At 43.4% G+C, this 13,987-nt stretch overlaps 2 protein-coding genes and 1 long non-coding RNA gene across 3 annotated transcripts; all 3 read right to left on the bottom strand.

Moving 5' to 3' along the window:
- Positions 1-2,393: 2,393 nt before the first annotated feature.
- On the bottom strand, positions 2,394-5,421 carry LOC123481354 (NACHT, LRR and PYD domains-containing protein 1b allele 3-like). The gene is made up of 5 exons (XM_045211090.1): positions 5,388-5,421; positions 5,091-5,223; positions 4,976-5,005; positions 3,097-3,379; positions 2,394-2,433 (listed from the first exon to the last, which is right to left on the bottom strand). Exons 2-5 carry the CDS (start codon positions 5,164-5,166, stop codon positions 2,427-2,429), a joined length of 396 nt encoding a protein of 131 aa, XP_045067025.1. The 5' UTR covers positions 5,167-5,223; positions 5,388-5,421; the 3' UTR covers positions 2,394-2,426.
- Positions 5,422-5,875: 454 nt separating this feature from the next.
- Positions 5,876-6,551, bottom strand: LOC123482579 (NACHT, LRR and PYD domains-containing protein 1 homolog). The gene is made up of 3 exons (XM_045210721.1): positions 6,469-6,551; positions 6,124-6,338; positions 5,876-5,940 (listed from the first exon to the last, which is right to left on the bottom strand). Exons 1-3 carry the CDS (start codon positions 6,549-6,551, stop codon positions 5,876-5,878), a joined length of 363 nt encoding a protein of 120 aa, XP_045066656.1.
- Positions 6,552-10,443: 3,892 nt separating this feature from the next.
- LOC121561651 lies at positions 10,444-13,787 on the bottom strand. The gene is made up of 3 exons (XR_005999299.2): positions 13,744-13,787; positions 10,742-10,915; positions 10,444-10,481 (listed from the first exon to the last, which is right to left on the bottom strand). It is a non-coding gene; the product is annotated as an uncharacterized LOC121561651 (long non-coding RNA).
- Between the last annotated feature and the right edge of the window lie 200 nt (positions 13,788-13,987).

Genomic DNA, 13,987 nt, shown 5'->3' with positions numbered 1-13,987 from the left:
TACAATGCGTATACAATACATGTTTACAATGCGTATACAATACATGCTTACAATGCGTATACAATGAAATTTAAAATCTAAAGTTTAAAATACACAGACATCAGGTAGGTAGGTGTGTTGGTGTGAGAGAGAGACAGAGTTGTATCAACATGTTCTGCTAGATAGGGGTCCATACCTAGGTACCTAGTGGAGGACTAACTGACCCTCCTGCTAGATAGGGGTCCAGCTAGGTACCTAGTGGAGGACTAACTGACCCTCCTGCTAGAAAGGGGTCCAGCTAGGTACATAGTGGAGGACTAACTGACCCTCCTGCTAGATAGGGGTCCAGCTAGGTACCTAGTGGAGGACTAACTGACCCTCCTGCTAGATAGGGGGTCCAGCTAGGTACCTAGTGGAGGACTAACTGACCCTCCTGCTAGATAGGGGGTCCAGCTAGGTACCTAGTGGAGGACTAACTGACCCTCCTGCTAGATAGGGGTCCAGCTAGGTACCTAGTGGAGGACTAACTGACCCTCCTGCTAGATAGGGGTCCAGCTAGGTACCTAGTGGAGGACTAACTGACCCTCCTGCTAGATAGGGGTCCAGCTAGGTACATAGTGGAGGACTAACTGACCCTCCTGCTAGATAGGGGTCCAGCTAGGTACCTAGTGAAGGACTAACTGACCCTCCTGCTAGATAGGGGTCCAGCTAGGTACCTAGTGGAGGACTAACTGACCCTCCTGCTAGATAGGGGTCCAGCTAGGTACCTAGTGGAGGACTAACTGACCCTCCTGCTAGATAGGGGGTCCATACCTAGGTACCTAGTGGAGGACTAACTGACCCTCCTGCTAGATAGGGGTCCAGCTAGGTACCTAGTGGAGGACTAACTGACCCTCCTGCTAGATAGGGGTCCAGCTAGGTACCTAGTGGAGGACTAACTGACCCTCCTGCTAGATAGGGGTCCAGCTAGGTACCTACTGGAGGACTAACTGACCCTCCTGCTAGATAGGGGTCCAGCTAGGTACCTAGTGGAGGACTAACTGACCCTCCTGCTAGATAGGGGTCCAGCTAGGTACCTAGTGGAGGACTAACTGACCCTCCTGCTAGATAGGGGTCCAGCTAGGTACCTAGTGGAGGACTAACTGACCCTCCTGCTAGACAGGGGTCCAGCTAGGTACCTAGTGGAGGACTAACTGACCCTCCTGCTAGACAGGGGTCCAGCTAGGTACCTAGTGGAGGACTAACTGACCCTCCTGCTAGATAGGGGGTCCAGCTAGGTACCTAGTGGAGGAGTAACTGATCCTCCTGCTAGAAGATCCACACCTCCAGGAGGCTGCAGAAGGAGAGAGGCTGCGTGGCTGGACCTTTGGTTAGTTTATTGCTATTATAGTGGTCATGTTTGATTTACATTTTCTGTACATTTTCAGGAGCCTGAATTAAAGCAACAGACAACAAGACCATGTTGAACCACCCTGCCTGTCTATTCTGCCTGGTCTCCCCACACCCAGGGGTTGGCTACAACTGTAGATCTGAAGCTGTGTACAAAGACAGAGAGTCCAGCTTCCCAAGAAGGTTGATCATCCTGGAACATGACTCAGTTCCTTTTCTCAACACCATGTCGATGATGTCACATGCCTTCTCTGCCCTCTCAGGTATCCCCTTTAGTGAGGCCATTTCCTCCCTTCCTTCAGACAGAGTGAGTTGCAATCCCATAAAGGCTCTAAGGAAGGTCAAGATGTCAACGTGGTGGTGTGTCTTTGACTAGCCAGCTTCATGCTGTAGCACTGGCTTGATGAGGTGAAGAAGTGTCTTTGACTAGCCAGCTTCATGCCGTAGCACTGGCTTGACGAGATGAAGAAGTGTCTTTGTCTAGCCAGCTTCATGCTGTAGCACTGGCTTGACGAGGTGAAGAAGTGTCTTTGTCTAGCCAGCTTCATGCTGTAGCACTGGCTTGACGAGGTGAAGAAGTGTCTTTGTCTAGCCAGCTTCATGCTGTAGCACTGGCTTGACGAGGTGAAGAAGTGTCTTTGTCTAGCCAGCTTCATGCTGTAGCACTGGCTTGACGATGTGAAGAAGTGTCTTTTGTCTAGCCAGCTTCATGCCGTAGCACTGGCTTGACGAGGTGAAGAAGTGTCTTTGTCTAGCCAGCTTCATGCCGTAGCACTGGCTTGATGAGGTGAAGAAGTGTCTTTGTCTAGCCAGCTTCATGCTGTAGCACTGGCTTGACGAGGTGAAGAAGTGTCTTTGTCTAGCCAGCTTCATGCTGTAGCACTGGCTTGACGAGGTGAAGAAGTGTCTTTGTCTAGCCAGCTTCATGCTGTAGCATATTCAGATTAGGTGAAGAAGTGTCTTAGTCCACAGACTAGGAGACAGGCCTCAGCGTCTTCAGATTAGGTGAAGAAGTGTCTTAGTCCACAGACTAGGAGACAGGCCTCAGCGTCTTCAGATTAGGTTCTATAAGAAAGAGGATGGAGGAGAAGGGAAGAGAGAGATCAGAAAGTATGGAGGAGAAGGAAAGAGAGAGATCAGAAAGTATGGAGGAGAAGGGAAGAGAGAGATCAGAAAGTATGGAGGAGAAGGGGAGAGAGAGATCAGAAAGTATGGAGGAGAAGGGAAGAGAGAGATCAGAAAGTATGGAGGAGAAGGGAAGAGAGAGATCAGAAAGTATGGAGGAGAAGGGGAGAGAGAGATCAGAAAGTATGGAGGAGAAGGGGAGAGAGAGATCAGAAAGTATGGAGGAGAAGGGAAGAGAGAGATCAGAAAGTATGGAGGAGAAGGGAAGAGAGAGATCAGAAAGTATGGAGGAGAAGGGAAGAGAGAGATCAGAAAGTATGGAGGAGAAGGGGAGAGAGAGATCAGAAAGTATGGAGGAGAAGGGAGAGAGAGATCAGAAAGTATGGAGGAGAAGGAGGAGTTCCACCTGAGATAATGATGTGATGATGGCCCTATGATGTAACTACAATAAGATAACAGTCATTTATTACAGACAGAAACACTAAAACATGCTTCCATTCTGGAAAAACAGTTCCTCTTTGATCTGGGTAGCTGTGTTTTTATTTGACCTATATTTTAATCATTACACATATTCAAGGGAGGGAGCAATGATAACCGTCTTACCTAGATTCACTCAAGTCCTTAACAAGATGGTTTTCATGTTCAACGAGAGCTTTGAGACAAGCTCCCGTCACTTCTGGTCCTTTGGAGATGACTGCTTTCAGTAGTTTTCTCATTCGGTCCTGTTCAGTTGTTTCAGCTGTTATTCTGGAGTGCTCTTCTTCACCAATCATGTTCTTTGACCACAGATCATCTGCTATTGGCATTGAGTTTTTGGTTCGCTGAATTAGTTTAGCCCAGTGTTTCTTCAGAAACTCCTCAGCAGGAATGTCAGGGACTGTTAATGCTGAAGGGGGGGGGTCAATTAAATTAATATGGCTTTAGGGTTAACAGCAGCTGTTTCTACATCTTCCAGTCTCTCCAGTTATCATTCCTCTGATAGTCATTTCTTGTATAGAGCTGACTCCAGGGTTGTGGTCAATTCCAATTAAAGTCAGTCAATTTAAAATAACAAATTGAAATAACACATTTTCGTATTAGGTTTATTGAGAAGTCATTGAAAATAGATTATTAATGTTTTATCAACAATCTACTCAGAATCCTCTAATGTCAAAGTGGGCCTGTCCCCCATACATTCAACATCTGGAAGGTCCCTCAGTCAAGTATTGCATTTCAAGCGATCAGTGATTGGTAGATGGGTAACAATAACAAATCAGACATTTATTATCTCTTTAAGAATGGTCAAGTTAATAATTATCCTGAGGCCCAGATCTGGGGAAGGGTACCGAAACAGTTCTGCAGCATTGAAGGTCTCCAAGAACACAGTGGCCTCCATCATTCTTAAATGGAAGAAGTTTGGAACCACCAAGACTCTTCCTAGAGCTGGCCGCCCGGCCAAACTGAGCAATCGGGGGAGAAGGGCCTTGGTCAGGGAGGTGACCAAGAACCTGATGGTCACTCTGAAAGAGCTCCAGAGCTCCTCTGTGGAGATGGGAGAACCTTCCAGAAGGACAACCATCTCTGCAGAACTCCACCAATCAGGCCTTTATGGTAGAGTGGCCAGACCGAAGCTACTCCTCAGTAAAAGACACATGACAGCCCGCTTGGAGTTTGCCAAAAAGCACCTAAAGGACTCTCAGACCATGAGAAACAAGATTATCTGGTCTGATGAAACCAAGATTGAACTCTTTGGCCTGAATGCCAAGCGTCACATCTGGAAGAACCCTGGCACCATCCCTACGGTGAAGCATGGTGGTGGCAGCATCATACTGTGGGGGTGTTTTTCAGCGGCAGGGACTGTGAGACTAGTCAGGATCGAGGGAAAGATGAATGGAGCAGTACAGAGATCCTTGATGAAAACCTGCTCCAGAGCGCTCAGGACCTCAGACTGGGGCGAAGGTTCACCTTCCAACAGGACAACTACCCTAAGCACACTGCCAAGACAATGCAGGAGTGGCTCGGGACAAGTCTCTGAATGTCCTTGAGTGACCCAGCCAGAGCCCGGACTTGAACCCGATCTAATATCTCTAGAGAGACCTGTAAATAGCTGTGCAGCGGCTCCCCATCCAACCTGACAGAGCTTGAGAGGATCTGCAGAGAAGAATGGGAGAAACTCCCCAAATACAGGTGTGCCAAGCTTGTAGCATCATGCCCAAGAAGAATTGATGCTGTAATCGCTGCCAAAGGTGCTTCAACAAAGTACTGAGTAAAGGGTCTGAATACTTATGTAAATGTGATATTTCAGGTTTTTTTTTATATATACATTTGCAACAATGTCTAAAAACCTGTTTTTGCTTCGTCATTATGGGGTATTTTGTGTAGATTGATGAGGGGGAAAAACGATTTTATCAATTTTATAATAAGGCTGTAACGTAACAAAATGTGGAAAAAGTCAAGGGGTCTGAATACTTTCTGAATGCACTGTACTCTCATGTTTACTTACTTGTTGAATGGGTGGCAGTGATGTATTCATCTGAAAGATAAACAAAATGAGGTTATATCACTCTAAATAGCATCTGTTACAAAAGTACAAAGTTATGATTGACATATGCTCCTACCTTGTGATACCACTTCTTTCCATGCAATCCTCTCATCATCACCGAATAACTCCATCTCAATGTCAACCCCTGTCATTTTCAAAACCGCCTTGAAAAAGCTTGGTGTGGAGTCTCTATGTATGAGATGAATCTTCTGGAGAGAGATGGAGAGAGCGAGAGAGAGATTGCTTGCAATGTAAACATGTTTCCCATGCCAATAAAGCCATTTGAATTGAGAGCCATCGAGCGAGAGAGAGCAATGGATAGAAATGTGACTTAAAATGTCAGATTCATGTTCTTAGTCTGCTAAAACTGTACCTGTGGATTGATGTAGGTAGAACAGGGAATGTTCAGTCTGCAAAGTAACTATTCAGTTTGAAGGCCTGCTCCGGTCTTGTGATGAGAACCCTTGAAGACCCTTGAGACTTTTCCTGTTGTTCCACAGCCATGCGAAACGAGGCATGGAATACACAGCCAGACAATGTATAGTCTTATTCAAACATTATTCAGAAAACTAGCAACACACTATTCCACAGCTTCATGTTATGAGTGTCAACATAAACCGTACCACTGCTTTGAGTTAAGGTCACCTCTAAAAGAATGGTACCTCACCTGTATTTGGCTGGGGTTACTGGGGAACAGGTATAGGCGTGGAATTAGTGTTTGCTTTTTTCACTGACAGATAGAGCATCAGCTCACAGTGGACATCTATGTTCCACGAAAAGATATAGCTCAGTATAACAGAGATAAGTGAGAACTTGGGATGGAGAATTTTGGCATGGAATCTGGTGACCTCATGCACTTCCTCAAGACACTCCGTGTTCCTCTACATGAAAAATCTTCATCTCATTCCTCAGGGAAGGGTTGGTCCCTGAACAACACAATAAAAAGGAGACAGAAAGACAAATATTGTATTATTCATCCAACTAAAACACAAAGAATATGCAGTATCAGATCACAGTAAACTCACTCTCAGAATATTCATTCATTCATTTAGGAAATGAAACTCAGTTACATGGAAATGTCTTTCTGAATATTATGTCTATGGTTTTACCTAAACAGACAAAGTGTGGCAGATGAACTTCCTCCAGTTCACCTAACTCCATAGTGATGTCCAGCAATGGACCACCTTGTCCGTACTGCATGTCTTTCAGAAGTTGACTGTAGGGATACCAGTTCCTGAAGTGATACTTCAGAATGACATCTCTGTCACACACCCAGCGGAGCCCAGACACTGTGCACTCATAACGCCCTTTGGGTGTCCTGTGCCTGAGGGCAACAACAAGATATGGTAGAGCGGGTCAATCGTCAAATGGAGAGGTTGGATTAGAAGCCTATTCCCAAAGGTAATGGGGAAATACACTAGCGCGGAATGAAATGTTAAAAGTAGTTATTTTACCTGAAGATTGTCACTTCCTGGACAGTGGAAGTCAAGGGTTCAATCTGAAGCCACTGTGTGGAGTCCTGAACAAGGACAAGCATGTCAGTTATACGATATGGGGCCAGTTTCCTGGACACAGATAGAGTCTAGTGCTGGACTTAAAGCATGATCAATGGAAGCTTCAATAGAAAGTTCTTTGGGTCCAGGACTAGACTTAATCTGTGTCCGGGAAACTCATTAACCAAAGTAACTAATCTAATGTATTTATTAAATGTTACATGGAATGCTGGGGATTTATCCAATTAAACTGTCTAATGACAAAATATGACAGCAGTTAAAATCCTGCATTCCTACAAGCAGAACACAGGACTGTCTATATCCCAGTATGAATGGTTGGTCAGTACACACCTGGCTTTCAGACTGTGTTTATATTACTAACGCCGGACTGTCTATTCCTCGTAGATCGACTCCTGAAGGTATGTAAAAGTGAGAATTGACATTATGACTTACCTCAACATGGTCACAAGTCTTACAGCTCTGAGGAATCCCTGAAGTCAAAAGTAGTTGTTATTTAAAACGGACAATCTCATGTAATAATGAATTAATAAATATTAAACAGACTTGTAATAAAAATGAATGTAAGTGAGCAACAGTCTCAGAATGTACACTCATTATCATACCATAATCTGACATTAGTGTTATATTAATGAATGTTTGTGGAAGCAGGAAACAACATGGTTCTGGTCCATGTTTTGTAGATGTTGGGGACCTGATTTCTGGTAGATCCCAGGATGAGAGCTTAAAGGTAGAGTCAGCTAAATGATGTTGTACGAGCAGCACCGCAGATATTGTGATGAGCAAGATGCCTGACTTCTCTCTCACACAGTATCTGCCCATGTGCACGGGTTCTCTTCACTCTCTTACAGCGTGGTAGCCACGGGACCAAAACAGAGAAGTTTAGCATCGTGCTCCAACACTCTTAGTTGTTGTAGAAATTGACCCACTATGCTGTTTACTTTGTGCATCTACATCATATTGCTGACTCTACCTTTAATTTGTTTTGACCAAATAGATCATGATTGTGTTCCTTGCCTGGGACTCAAGTATAATGAACGCTTTAAAATTATTTTGATTGAAAAACAATTAAATCAGTTAACGCTCACATGTTCTCAGGTCCAGGCTTGATACAGCACTCTCCACCATGGTCTCTGCTGTTGGGAAAGCAGATGGATAGACTGTGATTAAACTAAATACAACTTATAAAGGCTTTATATAGCATACATACAGTCTTCATAAGCAATACAAAGGGTGTATAAAGGGTGACAGAACCACTCCCTATGTAGGGTGCATTGCCAAATGTGACATAACACCCTGTCCAACTTCCATGAAGTCAATACTGATGGTGACATTACAGGTGACATTGCTTATCTTCATGAAAGCCTTTAGAGATGTGATGTCACCCGGTATCATGAGTTACTGTCTGTAGGTCCAACAGAACACACTAAAACACACCACTACTACTAGATCTAACTGTCTGTAGGTCCAACAGAACACATTAAAACACACCACTACTACTAATCTAACTGTCTGTAGGTCCAACAGAACACATTAAAACACACCACTACTACTAATCTAACTGTCTGTAGGTCCAACAGAACACATTAAAACACACCACTACTACTAATCTAACTGTCTGTAGGTCCAACAGAACACATTAAAACACACCACTACTACTAATCTAACTGTCTGTAGGTCCAACAGAACACATTAAAACACACCACTACTACTAATCTAACTGTCTGTAGGTCCAACAGAACACATTAAAACACACCACTACTACTAATCTAACTGTCTGTAGGTCCAACAGAACACATTAAAACACACCACTACTACTAATCTAACTGTCTGTAGGTCCAACAGAACACATTAAAACACACCACTACTAATCTAACTGTCTGTAGGTCCAAACAGAACACATTAAAACACACCACCACTACTAATCTAACTGTCTGTAGGTCCAACAGAACACATTAAAACACACCACTACTACTAATCTAACTGTCTGTAGGTCCAACATAACACATTAAAACACACCACTACTACTAATCTAACTGTCTGTAGGTCCAACAGAACACATTAAAACACACCACTACTACTAATCTAACTGTCTGTAGGTCCAACAGAACACATTAAAACACACCACTACTACTAATCTAACTGTCTGTAGGTCCAACAGAACACATTAAAACACACCACTACTACTAATCTAACTGTCTGTAGGTCCAACAGAACACATTAAAACACACCACTACTACTAATCTAACTGTCTGTAGGTCCAACAGAACACATTAAAACACACCAATACTAATCTAATTGTAGGAATGATTCCAGAGGAAAACACATGATTAAACATTGCTATGACTCACCTTTGAATGTGTTGGTCATCTATCTGACACAGGGTCATTGAGAAGGAGGAAACCCCAAACCCAAACCCAAGCCCAGGATAGAGGGGTTCAGTGAATGTGCTGTGTTCTGTGTAAAGGTGTGTCAGTGTACCAGAGGAGGACACACTATAGAAGGACAAAGTACCAGCTGGCCAGTCCAGATACCTCCAACTCTGTTAGAAACAGGACCAGGGATGGATCTGCTGACTCCAGCATGGTAAAAGTTATATCCACTGTCATAGCAGAATAAACACCAGGACTTCCTATTGTATCCAATCCAACTGTCCTTCTCCTTTCCCTTCCTCTGCATTCCTTTGTACACCACACCAATGTGAGCCATGTCACCATCCATCTCCACCTCCCAGTAATAACGAGATCCAGATAAGCCTTCTCTGCAGAGAACTTGGGGATGATGGTCAAATCTGTCTGGATGGTCTTCATAATGCTGCTTCTCCTCCACCAATGTCACCTTCCTGTTCCCCTCCAGACAGTATCAGCTTTGGGTTTGCTGTATTTGGGTCCAGGGTGAGATGACAGGCATCTGTAGACAAAGGAGAGTTTAATCAAACCACATCTTCATATAAAATGTTGTTTTGTAGGTAGAGAACAAGTATTGATTAGTTACTATTTTAGTTCTGAATATGTAGTTAATTAGGATTGAAGAGACTTACATTTCCTCAGCCCTGATTTCAGCCTGAACTCTCCACCATGATCCACACTGTAGGAGAAACAGGTTATTGACTGACAAAGACCTAATAAAGCAGTCCACATTTAAACCATATTGTTGTGTTCTGGTGCACTATCCAAGTTCATTACTAGAGACATACAGGTATTTTATCCTACCTACGCATACAGAACAGAGTACAATTCATTACTAGAGAAATACGGTATTCTATATTACCTACTCATACAAACAGAGTACAATTCATTACTAGAGACATACAGGTATTCTATCCTACCTACTGCATACAGAACAGAGTACAATTCATTACTAGAGACATACAGGTATTCTATCCTATCTACTGCATACAGAACAGAGTACAATTCATTACTAGAGACATACAGGTATTCTATCCTACCTACTGCATACAGAACAGAGTACAATTCATTACTAGAGACATACAGGTATTCTATCCTACCTACTGCATTCAGAACAGAGTACAATTCATTACTAGAGACATACAGGTATTCTATCCTACCTACTGCATACAGAACAGAGTACAATTCCAACAGGATATCAGAGATGCAGAAGAAGAGTATTCATGTGGTGATGACGTATGCTGTGTTGGAGTGCTAAGCCTGCTGGGTAAACGTCCCCTTAATTCTACCATCATGTCCTCATGTTACTGAACCTACTACACTTCATAGGACACAACCACTGCTCACACTATTAGGACATCTATTCTGACTTACTTCAGCTTCATCAGTTTATCTGTGGGATCCACCAGAGCAGCTGAAAGCAGTCCCCCTGCAGAGTCTCCTGGGTGATTGTAGCTCAGGTCCAGCTCTTTCAGGTGGGAGGGGTTTGACCTCAGAGCTGAAGACAGAGCAGCACAGCCCTCCTCTGTGACCAGACAGCCAGACAGCCTACAGAGAGACACAACAGCTGTCTAGGTTGGTGGACTGGTGTCAATCATCTTGTAGGACACCCATACATTTGTCCATGACAAACATTGTGATGAAACATCAGATGTTCAGAGTATTTGTTTTACTAAGCTCAGTACCGACCTGACTGAAACAGCTGTACTTACCCCCAGTGTGTGTAGTTTACAGTCTCGATCCTCCAGTCCAGCAGAGGGCAGTGTAACTCAGCTCAGTACCGACCTGACTGAAACAGCTGTACATACCCCAGTGTGTGTAGTTTACAGTCTGGATCCTCCAGTCCAGCAGACAGCAGTGTAACTCCTGAGTCCTGCAGGTCATTGTCTCTCAGCTCCAGTTGTTTCAGTTGTGAGTTGGGTGAACTCAGGACTGAGGCCAGATCTGAACAGCAACCCTCTGTCAGACCACACTGACCTAGACTAGAGGACAGAAGAGCACATGATTAACAAATGTCTAAAACATCCACATAATAACTCATACTGAAGAAAGTTAACTCACACTAGTGTCTGTATGTTGCAGAGTGGACTGGTTAGTCCAACACAGAGCAGCTCCACTCCTCTGTCTCCCAGGTCATTGTAGCTGAGGTCCAGTTCTCTCAGGGGGAGTTTGGTGTCTGCAGAGCTGAGGCCAGAGTCTTACAGGATTCATATGTGAGTTCACAGCCAGCCAGTCTGGAGAGAGGAGATATAGTGATACACTGTTAAATATGCAAAGCTTTAAGAATAATGAGATGCATTAAGATAATAACAGAAGGACACATGATTAACCAATGTTAAAACATACTAACTCACTCAAGATATTTACCTTAGTTTTATATATGTTATGTATGTTTCTGGATATGTCCCAAAAATGTTAAAATAATGTTAAAAACATACACATACTAACTATACTGAACAGAAATATAAACCCAACATGTAAAGTGTTGGTCCCACGTTTCATGAGCTGAAATAAAAAGATCCCAGATATGTTCCATACGCACAAAAGCTTATTTCTCTCAAATGTTGTGCATAAATTTGTTTAGATCCCTGTTAGTGAGCATTTCTCCTTTGCTTAAGATAATCCATCCACCTGACAGGTGTGGTATATCAAGAAGCTGATTAAACAGCATGATCATTACACAGGTGCACCTTGTGCTGGGGACAATAAAAGGCCACTCTGAAATGTGCAGTTTTGTCACACAACACAATGCCACAGATGTCTCAAGTTTTGAGGGAGCGTGCAATTGGCATGATGACTGCAGGAATGTCCACCAGAGCTGTTGCTAGAGAATTTTATGTTAATTTCTCTACCATAAACCGCCTCCAACATCATTTTGAGAATTTGGCAGTACATCCAACCGGCCTCACAATCACAGACCACATTAACCACGCCAGCCCAGGACCTCCACATCCGACTTCTTCACCTGCAGGATGTTCTGAGACAAGCCACCAGGACAGCTGATTTAACTGTGGGTTTCTCACAACCAAATACTTTCTGCACAAACTGTCAGAAACCGTCTCAGGGAAGCTCATCTGCGTGCTCGTCATCCTCACCAGGGTCTTGACCTGACTGCAGTTCGGCGTCGTAACCAACTTCTGTGGGCAAATGCTCACCTTCGATGGCCACTGGCACACTGGAGAAGTGTGCTCTTCACGGATGAATCCCGGTTTCAACTGTACCGGGAAGATGGCAGAAGCGTTTATGGAGTCGTGATGGCATTGTGTGGGCAAGCGGTTTGCTGATGTCAACGTTATGAACAGAGTGCCCCATGGTGGCGGTGGGGTTATGGTATGGGCAGGCATAACGCTACGGACAACGAACACAATCACATTTATCATGTCAATTTGAATGCACAGAGATACCGTGACAGATCCTGAGGCCCATTGTCGTTACCCATTCATCCGCCGCCATCACCTCATGTTTCAGCATGATAATGCCGGCCCGTGTCGCAAGGATCTGTACACAATTCCTGGAAGCTGAAAATGTCCCAGTTCTCCATTGGACTGCATACTCACCAGACATGCATGTTTGGGATGCTCTGGATCGACAGCATCTTCCAGTTTCCAGCAACTTCGGCACAGCCATTGAAGAGGAGTGGGACAACATTCCACAGGCCACAATCAACAGCCTGATCAACTCTATGAGAAGGAGATGTGTCGCTGCATGAGGCAAATGGTGGTCCATTTACGGACTGGTTTTCTGATACACACCCATACTTGTTTTTTTTGGTATCTGCTGACCAACAGATGCATATCTGAATTCCCATTTATGTGAAATCCATTGATTAGGGCCTAATGAATTTATTTCAATTCGACTGATTTCCTCATTTGAACTGTAACTCAGTAAAACCTTTCAAATTGTTGCATGTTGCATTTATATTCTTGTTCAGTATATAGTACATTCATAATATACTCACAATACTGAAGATAGTTAACTCACACTAGTGTCTGTATGTTGCAGAGTGGACTGGTTAGTCCAACACAGAGCAGCTCCACTCCTCTGTCTCCCAGGTCATTGTAGCTGAGGTCCAGTTCTCTCAGGGGGGAGTTTGGTGTCTGCAGAGCTGAAGCCAGAGTCTCACAGGATTCATATGTGAGTTACAGTCAGACAGTCTGGAGAGAGGAGATATGTCGATACACTGTTAAATATGCAAAGCTTTAAGAATAATGAGATGCATTAAGACAATAACAGAAGGACACATGATTAACCAATGTTAAAAACATACTAACTCACTCAAGATATTTACCTTAGTTTGATATATTTTCCATTTTATGTATGTTTCTGCATATTTCCTAAACGTTCAAATAATGTTAAAAACATACACATACTAACTACATACATAAACACTCACAGTGGATAGAAGATAGTTAACTCACACTAGTGTCTGTATGTTGCAAAGTGGTGTTGGTCAAACAGCAGCTCACTCCTCTGTCTCCCAGGTCATTGTAGCTGAAATACAGTTCTCTCAGGGTTTGGTGTCTGCAGACTGAAGCCATCTCACAATTCATATGTGTTTACGTCATCTGGAGGAAATATTGTGCATGTTAAATATGCAAATTCAAATAATGTTAAACAATAACACACATACCAACTATGTCAAAAAATACTAACTCACTCAAGATATTTAACCTTAGTTTGATATATTTATCACATTTTATGTATGTTTCTGCATATTTACCAAGATGTTCAAATAATGTTAAAAACATACACATACTAACTACATACATAATATAAACACTCACAGTGGATACTGAAGATATTTACTCACACTAGTGTCTGTATGTTGCAGAGTGGACTGGTTAGTCCAACACAGAGCAGCTCCACTCCTCTGTCTCCCAGGTCATTGTAGCGGAGGTCCAGTTCTCTCAGGGGGGAGTTTGGTGTCTGCAGAGCTGAGGCCAGAGTCTCACAGGATGTATATGTGAGTGTACAGCTATCCAGTCTGGAGAGAGGAGATCATCTGTTAGATATACAAATCCTTCAGAATAATGATACTGTATACATCAACTCAA

The sequence above is a fragment of the Coregonus clupeaformis genome, chromosome 35 (assembly GCF_020615455.1).
Source record: "Coregonus clupeaformis isolate EN_2021a chromosome 35, ASM2061545v1, whole genome shotgun sequence".
Lineage (NCBI taxonomy): Eukaryota > Metazoa > Chordata > Actinopteri > Salmoniformes > Salmonidae > Coregonus > Coregonus clupeaformis.
Note: the sequence above shows the minus strand (reverse complement) of the source record. Positions and strands in the feature narration are given on the sequence as shown.

What these genes read in the sequence shown, in the direction of transcription:
- LOC123481354 (XM_045211090.1), bottom strand. Translation starts at nt 5,166, where the DNA reads ATGACAGGGGTTGACATTGAGATGGAGTTATTCGGTGATGATGAGAGG. An exon ending in GAAAGAAGTGGTATCACAAG is followed by an intron (nt 5,006 to 5,090) that starts GTAGGAGCATAT and finishes TTTATCTTTCAG; the next exon opens with ATGAATACATCACTGCCACC. An exon ending in CACTGCCACCCATTCAACAA is followed by an intron (nt 3,380 to 4,975) that starts GTAAGTAAACAT and finishes CCCCCCCTTCAG; the next exon opens with CATTAACAGTCCCTGACATT.
- LOC123482579 (XM_045210721.1), bottom strand. Translation starts at nt 6,551, where the DNA reads ATGCTTGTCCTTGTTCAGGACTCCACACAGTGGCTTCAGATTGAACCC. An exon ending in CAGGAAGTGACAATCTTCAG is followed by an intron (nt 6,339 to 6,468) that starts GTAAAATAACTA and finishes TGTTGCCCTCAG; the next exon opens with GCACAGGACACCCAAAGGGC. An exon ending in GCCACACTTTGTCTGTTTAG is followed by an intron (nt 5,941 to 6,123) that starts GTAAAACCATAG and finishes TGTGTTGTTCAG; the next exon opens with GGACCAACCCTTCCCTGAGG.